Source organism: Hibiscus syriacus, unplaced genomic scaffold, assembly GCF_006381635.1.
Source record: "Hibiscus syriacus cultivar Baekdansim isolate YM2019G1 unplaced genomic scaffold, ASM638163v2 tig00110505_pilon, whole genome shotgun sequence".
Taxonomy (NCBI): domain Eukaryota; kingdom Viridiplantae; phylum Streptophyta; class Magnoliopsida; order Malvales; family Malvaceae; genus Hibiscus; species Hibiscus syriacus.
The window spans coordinates 3,213,558-3,222,891 of NW_024062765.1; the positions used below are offsets into that span (position 1 = coordinate 3,213,558).

General features: G+C 29.6%; 1 protein-coding gene across 1 annotated transcript; it reads right to left on the reverse strand.

The window, feature by feature from the left end:
- Nucleotides 1-1,426: 1,426 nt before the first annotated feature.
- LOC120130019 (beta-galactosidase 6-like) lies at nucleotides 1,427-8,789 on the reverse strand. The gene is made up of 18 exons (XM_039147376.1): nucleotides 8,581-8,789; nucleotides 7,389-7,484; nucleotides 7,187-7,299; nucleotides 6,386-6,452; nucleotides 6,194-6,286; nucleotides 5,971-6,114; nucleotides 5,786-5,880; nucleotides 5,580-5,685; nucleotides 5,392-5,476; nucleotides 5,136-5,254; nucleotides 4,714-4,878; nucleotides 4,288-4,469; nucleotides 4,117-4,208; nucleotides 3,881-3,990; nucleotides 3,320-3,424; nucleotides 2,652-2,756; nucleotides 2,346-2,491; nucleotides 1,427-1,538 (listed from the first exon to the last, which is right to left on the reverse strand). The coding sequence occupies exons 1-18, from the start codon at nucleotides 8,743-8,745 to the stop codon at nucleotides 1,427-1,429; spliced, it is 2,100 nt and encodes a 699-aa protein (XP_039003307.1). The 5' UTR covers nucleotides 8,746-8,789.
- Between the last annotated feature and the right edge of the window lie 545 nt (nucleotides 8,790-9,334).

The following is a 9,334-nucleotide window of genomic DNA, read 5'->3' on the forward strand; positions in this document are numbered from 1 at the left end:
AGTTACTTTCGATAATTTTAAAATGAAAGTCTATCTCATTTATTGAAACAAATTAAATCGAATTCATTTTAAAATTCAAAGATTGGGGAAAAGATCATGTTCTTTTAATTAAATTCATTGAGAAAAGATTGTTAGATCGAATCTAAGGTATCATTTTGTGATATTTAAATAATTGAACATTCTTATTCTCATTAAATATTGGTAAAATAAATAATTAATTATACTTGCTTGATAAATGCTTTTAATTTGCTTTATTTTTGCATGTGTTTTCCGATGGGTTTTCGAAATAATAACACTCAAATCAAATCGAAATTGAGAATAGTAAATATATTTTCATTTTGGTTGGAGTTATAAACGACTGCTCTAAGGCATGAGATGTCATTTATTCTCGATTGAAAATAATTCGATATTATCATTCTCTCTCGAATTAATATTGATTTTTAAGATGGAATAGTGACATCTCTTCATTTCGATTGGAGCAATAAATGAATGCTTTAAGGAATGAGATGTCATTTATTCTCGATTGGAAATCATTAGATATTATCGTTTTCACTCGAATCGATATTGAATTTTAATACGGAATAGTGATATCTCTTCATTTCGATCGGAGTAATAAATGATTGTTTTAAGGCATGAAAGGTCATTTATTTTCGATTGAAAATTTTTATTATTATCATTTTCTCTCTTAAAATTATTTTGGGTGTTGTTATTTTGAATTAATAATGAACTTTAGAATATAACTTTGAATATTTCTTTATTTTGATTGGAGTAAGAATCGATTGCTTTGAGACATGAGAGATCGATTCTTCTTGATAGAAAATAATTAAATATTATCATGTTTCATCCAAAAATTCAAAGAATATTATTTTTAGGGGATCTTAAATTAAATTAGACTCGAACTCGTAAATTTCATTGCAAAGACAACTAATTAATCGACTAGGTACCGATTTAGGGCGATGTGCGAGTGCTAATCATTCCCCACTCGTAACCAACTCTCGAACTCAAATTTTGGTAATGCATACCGCAAGTTTGTTGTTTTAATTAAATTTAATATTTTATTAAAATGACAAAGTGTTCAATCACACCCTAATCAAATATTGATTGTGACTCCTCGAACCACGTTTTATCATTAACGAGTCATCAAAAATAATTTCGAAACGAGAACTTTTTTTCCTTTCGGAAAACCGTTTCGACATTTATATAATAAAATGTAAATTAAGAGTGTCTTTGTCTAGTTATATAATGATTTGAATAGAAACTAATTTTTTTAGTCGAATAAGACCATAAAATTGATTATTTTTAAAAAATAATTTTTCATCTAAAATTTATATTTATTAAAAAATGAAAATATTCAGTTTTCCTAACTTAGCAGAGGTAAATCTGTAAAGAAAATAAAAATAATATTTGAAGAATTTATCTAATTTTCTCAAACGGTTGAAATGATATCTAAGGATATTCCAAGGGGCGACCCATTTTGTTCTTCTAGAATGACGAGCAAGTTGTCTTTGGGTTTGAGGAATGAGCCCGGTACATGATACCTATATACAACACACACACAAATTTTAATAATATATTAGTATATAGTTTACTTATTTCATTTTGACAAAAATATAACAATGAAATCAGAGATGGACTTAGAAGGAGACAGTCGTTAGCTAAATATTTTAAATTCCTATGTAATTCAGATATTTTCTTTGTATTTTTTTTTTGTTGAAAATATTTTTTTTTTTATAAGTTTGTCTCCATGTAACATAAAATTTTATGTTCATCCCTTTAATGAAAGTGTAGTGATGTTAAAGCAATTTAATTTTACACATTTGTAAAATATTTTACAAGATTTTTTTAATTCAACTATCATATTTTGTATTCTATTGTGTATATTGAATAAATTTAAAATGTAAAACTATTAATTTGAAGTAAAATATTTGAACTGTTAAATATACATATTAAAAATAATATTATGATATCAATAATCAGTTGGTCTAGTGGGATGACGCATTATATCCTTTAAGCAAAGTTAGGGGTTCGATTCCTAGCGCTTGTTAATCGGGTATTGCAAAGGAATTGACGACTCTCACAACCCAATTAGCTCCTTTCGCAAACGTCAGTATTCAAACTTCTGACATTGCTTAAGGGATCTAGTGTCTTATCATACTAGATCAACTAGTTGTTGGTAACAATAATTATATTATTAAATCTAATGACAAATTAGTTAAAATGTGAATCTACTAAAAATTATGAAAGTACATGCAAACTAATTTAGTTTAAAATTATATATGGTTAATATTATTAAATATTAAGCTTAGGTATATATTTATAATAAAAGAGAATTGAGATGGATTTACCAAGTTTGATAAGGCGATCCTTGAGGGGTAAGAAATGAAGCCCAATATCTGCCTATGCTTTGTCCATTAACCCATACTTCACCTTTTCCCATTGACCTAAGATTTAATCCAAGCGATACGTTCTCTGCCGGCGCATCAAATCTAGTCTGTGTCACATTTTTCCAATTTTAATATCAATGGTTCTATTCGAAGTTTCAATAATCAAATTTTACAAATTGTATTTATTTTTCAAGGTTCTTTTAATAAGAAGTGGATTTATGTGTAAATTGAAAAAACATTTATATATATATATATATATATATATACCTTGTACCATGTAAGGGGATTGCGAGAAGAACTCAAAGTTGTCCATTGAACTTTGCTTGGGCTTTGGTCCGTATATATTTGTAATTTCTCTCCTATTAGTCCAATCTATACAAATCACAGTGTTAACCCAAATGCAGACTGTATACGGACCAAAAATTGGAATACTGGTATAAATTAAAGATGCAAAGTAATAAAATAAGGGGTAAAGTATACAAATGGTCTCCGATTATAGGATATTATTTTATTGAGTCCCTCGATTATTAAAAGTTACAAAATGATCCTCCGACTATAGGGAGTTGCTTTGTTGAGTCCCTCGACTATTAAAAGTTACAAAATGGTCACCTCACTATTCATTATATTCCAAACTCGTCCCTTTTTCGTTAAAAAATTGACGGCAATCTGAGTTAAATGTTAACTTGCTGAGTAAGATATGATAAAATATGATCTCATAATCTTAAACGACTGTCATAGTCAGGGGACTCAACAAAACAACTCCCTATAGTCGAGGGACCATTTTATTAGTAATAGTTGAGGGACTCAACAAAATAATATCTTATAGTTGAGGGATCATTTGTGTACTTTATCCTAAATTTAAATAAAAAATTCTTTCTTAATATTAAAATTAAATTAAAATTAGTGTTAGATTGAAATAGGGAGGATAAGAGTACCTGATAACCCCACCGATAATTGGTCAAATCTGAAGACTTTTGTATGTCATGAATCTTTACCCTCCGTAACCCCGCTGCCCTTCTCTCTAAATAGGCCCCTGAATCCTTTACATCAAATGCCAAACTTTAGAAATAAAAAATGCTGCCCTTCTCTCTAAATGGTATGTTAATTCTTAAAATTGTATATCATTATTATTTTGGTATATAATTTTTTTGTTTAATTTGATCTTTAGAATTTTCAACTATGATATATATTTTCCTATATTTTTTTGTTACAAAGTCTTTCCTGTGACGCTGTGTCATGTGAAACATAAATAATGATAATCTGGGATGGATCTAGAAGAGAATGGGTGGATACAGTTGTCTTTTCTAAAATTTCAAATTATTAAATATTTTAGATTTTTTTTTTTTTTTGCATTTTCTATTGAAAATATATTTTTACCTCTTAAAATATTTATAAATTTTTCATACTTAAAGTTTTATAAGTTTATCTCTTTTAACATAAAATCATGTATATATCCCTATTATAATGAATTGAGATATAAAAGATAAGAGGCTTACCCGTAAACCAACCGTGACACTTAAAAGGGAGATGTTGTTACTGCCATTGGTTAATGGAATTGTGTTCTCTAGCCTGAAGTTTGGCCTCTTATGATTTCCATGTGCGGATCCTAACACATTTAACATCCACTTTATGCTTATTAACCACAAAACAAGACAGCGAATCATGTCTGAAATACAAGTCTTTTAATTTATCTGTTTGCAGAAGAATAAATTAAAGTAGAAAGTAGACGTACCAACTAAAACACCATCGACAAATGCATGCAAAACATGCCCAGCCGACTGCACCTTAAGCACTGCTTTACTGTTTGATGATTCATGTTGATAACTGAAATTAAACATTAAGAAATTAGGAGTATTTAAAATTTAAGAGTACTTAAAATTTAAGAAATTAAGGGAAAGAATACCTGAAAGTGTACCAAAGATAATCTGACTTGTCTTTCGTTGTATTCATATGCTCTAACAATTTATTGGATCTCATCGATGTCACTACGAACTTAGGAATGGGGTCTCTGAACTCCTCCCACATTTCAGGTTCATCGAACTTTTTACTTGTTGTTATCAATCTTGTATTATTTTCTACATTTATCTGGATTTTATTTTGAAGTTCAACATACAATTAAATATAAGTATATTTATATAAAGATCTTCTAAAAATAAAAAATTTAAAGATGTGAATATGAACAATGATACATATTTAGACATAAATATATACATATATTTTTTTTTAAAAATTTATCTAAACACATAAAAAATTATAGAATATTAAAGAAATTTATATAAGTATAATACTCATATCTAAAAAAAATTAAATAAAAAAATTTTAAGCTTGCCTTGGCGGTGTTGAAAGCTACATTCTTGCAATCAGGCAAAATGCTAACTGAGTTTGGACTGAGCTCATACGAAAAATTCCGAAATCTCACAACAACAGTTTTCGTATCGTCACGGTTCACTAGAAAAGCAGCACATTCTCCTGAATTTCGTCGGTAAATGTAGCCCTACATAAAACAATTTGATTTTTTTTAATAAACCAAAAATAAAGACGGAAATACTATCAACTTTTTCATTTAAATTATAATTTAATAATTATATAAATAGTGCATATTATCAAATCAAGGTAAGAAAATGGCCTAAAAAAGAAATTTAAAAAAATTCTGAACACAATTTAATTTGACTTGATTTATCGATAAATCTAAAGATATTTAAATAGTTACTATAAATAATAACCGATAAATTTTAATCAATTTATTATTACCATTTGTTTTTCACCCAGAGAGAGTGTAGATTGAGCTCCAAACAATATAGGACTTGAACAAGACTTAATTGCTTCGTTCAGTTGCTTCAAATGGCCCCATTTTGGTTGCCTAATAAAACCTACAACGACCGTGTGAGCTCACTAGATGGATTTATATACCTTTTTAAGTAACAGTGTACAAGAGAACTTATAAGAATAAACATAAAATATGTATCATGTTTCAAGTGTACATGTGAATCAAAAGTGTAAGACATACCATACTCGTCGAGGGGGGCATCATCATAGTAACTTGTCGTTGTGAATGCAGAGGCCGTTCTCCCAAAGTTAGTTCCACCATGATACTGATAATTGAGACAAGATAAACAAAACAATGTTGCATGTAATTATAAATATATATACACACGTTGCAAGGAAGTATGATATATAAATATCAATTGTGAATACCATATAATAATTTACTAAGGTCCCATTCCTTGCAACAAAAAGAGCAACTTGAAAAGCAATATCTTGGGGAGATCTTGTGATTGGATCTTCACCGTAAGCTTGATACCTTTCAGTGGAAGTAATGACATCGGCAATTAGAAATAAGATATAATTCATATTTTAGATGACATTAATTTAATAAGTCTCAATTCGTATAACAAACATACTGAGTAGTCCAATTTTCTGTCCAAAGCCATGGCTTGTTTGGTGAATTAGGCCCCGGAAATGACTCCCCACATTTCATCCCATTGCAAGTGTTGATCTACACACAAACCAAGTGTATCAAATTGTAATATATTTACAAAGATCTCAATTTTTTTAGAAGAAGAAAATGGCGAGGGGAGTAAATTACAATAGGATCAGGAGCATCAAATTGTTTGCACATCATCCAGGGAACCCCGGTTTGAAGTTCAACGGCCATTTGTGCTGCCCATTTCACATACGGAGGTCCTTTCTCATGGAATGCATCTTCCACTAATTGGTACTCATTCTCGATCTACATTTTATTTTAACGATAATTAAATGAGTATTACTATTCGAATCGATTTTTTTTAAAATTTTCGGTTTAGCCTTACCTGTGATAGTATGATCGGTCCGCCTTGTGAAGCATATAGGCTTTCTGATTTCATCATGTTTACTATTTTTGTGGTTAAATTTTGCATGTGCATCTGTACGACGTACATGAATCGTGCATCAGCCAATGTATTGAAAAAGTATACCCCCCCACCCCACACACACACACGGAAAAAACTTAAGAAATAATGCACCTTAAAAGGTTCATTGTCACATCTGTAAACAATGCCTGGGACGTCATGCAACCAGAAAGGTAATCCCCTGCAAAATTTAACATCGAATCAAGTTAGTTCCCGATCAACATACCCAGCCCAAGACTATCCATTCGCCAAAAGCCTGTTGGCCAAGATCTAGAGGCTCAAACATCGATGAGCCTAAGAATACGTATCATTTAATCTAGCACATCACAAATTGCGGCCCGATCTACATGGGATACTCACATGGCATGAGGTCACCAACCACGAGGCACGGTCTCCTATGCCTTTAACATAGTGCACGTCTATATCAATCAACAAAATGTTTAGCTAACTGTTCCTAAATCGGTTGTTTAGGTTTATTTATTAAGTTAAATAAATAAGTATGAATATAATTTTTATTTTCATTTATCAAATAAAGGAACATGAATAAATGTATTTTGATTCATTTATGTTTATAAATTAACTCATTTATTGATTTATTTATAAGCTCGTTTACTTAATTTTCATTTTTCTTTTTTACATTTTAAATATCGGTGAAGATGAACATAACTAAATGAACTGAACATGTATACCTTAAAAAGAAAATAAATGAGCACGAACATGATATTAAAAAATTTAATCGAAGATGGATAAAATTTTGTTCGTTCAAGCCCGGTTTATTTATATCCCTACTTAGACGTAGCCCGATCGCGGCTCATTACGTAATTTAATTGTCTCTACGAGGAGTAGCTCTCTCACCAAGAGCTACTCAGGTAAATTCATGGTCAGCAATATATAGAAAAATAAGTAGGTGTTTACCCGTAATTCCATTCGGCTTCAATGAAGGGACCGATCCTGAGACTTGCATATAAGCCTTGTGCTTGGATTTCCTTAATGAATCTAACAATGTCTGCTCTTCCACTGAAATCATACTGCAAATTACCCAACCAATATGCTATTATCTAATGACCAAATCGAAATTACAAAAAACAGAGGGTTTCATATACGAAAAAAATAACACCTGGCCTTGTACAGGCTCATGTAGGCTCCAAAACACGTATGTTTGTATCACATCTATTCCTCCCTCCTTTGCTTTCTCTATTAATCCTGCCCACATCTGCAACACACCTCATTTAGTCAAAGTCTAATTTTTAATTATATTTTTTTTGACATTTTTATCAATAATAAATTTTAAATAATAGTAAAATTAAAATGATTTTTTTAAAAATAATAAGAAGAAATTATTTTAATGAGACTTAAGGAATACTTAATTACTAATAGTTATTTTTAATAAAAATATATTATTTATTTGATAATTTCTAATTGATTTAGTACAAGATTAATTGATAATATTAAATTTAAATAATAGTACAGACAACGGTGGAATATAACGAAGACTAGTGGGGCCATGCCCCCCAAAATTTGAAAATTTATACTGTAGACCTTTAAAATTTCAAATTGTCTCCCATAAAATTTTTAGAAATTCATATTAATTTTTAAAATTTTTGAATATTCTTAATTAAACCCCTCTCATAATTTTAAAAAATTCTCATTAAACCTTTCAAAATTTTAAAATTTTAGTTAGATCCCAATTTTTTTGAGAAAATATAAATTTAACCTTTTAAAATTTTTGAAAATTTTAATATAACATCTAAACTTTTTAAAATTTTAAGTTGAACCCCAAACTCTATCACTAAGTTCCACCACTTAGCATAGATACGGTAGATACGGTAAAAAGATTAATACTCCATTTTTTAGAACAAAAGATATAATGTATTGGGTGAAGAACATGTGATTTGAAAACTTGCCGGTTTCTCAAATCTCTTTCCCGAAATTCTGATTTTCATGATCAAATAAATAAAATAAAAAAGGCCACAAGCATAGTGAAGAAATGGAATGGTAGATTTGATTATTAAATAAATAAATAAATGAAATTAAACGTAGCATGTACTCCAAACATAAGAGTTCTCTTCGAAGCAATAGTTTCCAATATCGTAAGAATTAATATTTCTCAAAAAGTTCTTCGCTAATTCAACAAGAAAGCTTGACGAGAAGAGGTCAACTCAATTTCTAAACGTTAATTTTAATAACAAAAGAAAAAACTTTTAATTAAGAAATTATTTTATTAAGAAAATTACACTTGAATCTCTAAACGTTTATGAAAAGAGGTAACCTACGAAGGAAATGGAGGAAGCAAAGAGTATATAATATACCTGAGGAGTGCTTCGAGGATAATGTATAGAAGCAGAGAACAAAAGCTTTCGTTGTCCTTGAATTATCAACGATCTGCCATCGTAACTCACTTCTCCTCCTTCAACCGCAATACCTACTATGATTAATGCAGCTAACCCTAACGCCAACAGTGCCCTTTGCTCCATCGATGCCTAAACATTAACGGAGGACCAAACCTCTCTTCTCTCTAGCTTCTGCAGTTTCCTCAAGCACATCTCAACTTCACAGTTGGTGCCCCTTGTAATATAAAAGGTAATCATAAATTTAATCATTGGGATTAGAGACGTGTCATATTAAATATATATGTAGCTTAAAAAGGCAGCCCATTAATGGGGTTTTTAATTTGTATCAAATACTAATAGATTGGTTCAAGTAGTAATCAGCTTTATATTGTTTAAGTCGGTATTGAGTTCGAGTCTTTGTATATTTATAAAATCTTCGTTGGAATACTCACCCACTAAAACTATATATGTAACCCAAACCGGTCCGGATTAATCAAGGCAAAACCTTAGAAATTAGAAGGGCAACAATAAAAAATTATCTGATCAATATGTTTAATTTTAATTTTTAATGATTTTTAGAAGTTTTTTTAATATTTTATAGCGTATGTACCAATAATGACAGCAAGACTGCTGTTTATTGTAATAACTAAATATTTTTACTTCACATTAAATCTGAATATTAGTATTTAAATTTATTATTTATAATAGTAAAGTGAATTTTATGAAAATGCAA

What these genes read in the sequence shown, in the direction of transcription:
- LOC120130019 (XM_039147376.1), bottom strand. Translation starts at nt 8,745, where the DNA reads ATGGAGCAAAGGGCACTGTTGGCGTTAGGGTTAGCTGCATTAATCATA. An exon ending in ATCCTCGAAGCACTCCTCAG is followed by an intron (nt 7,485 to 8,580) that starts GTATATTATATA and finishes GGTGTGTTGCAG; the next exon opens with ATGTGGGCAGGATTAATAGA. An exon ending in GAAGCCGAATGGAATTACGG is followed by an intron (nt 6,453 to 7,186) that starts GTAAACACCTAC and finishes TAAATTTTGCAG; the next exon opens with GGGATTACCTTTCTGGTTGC.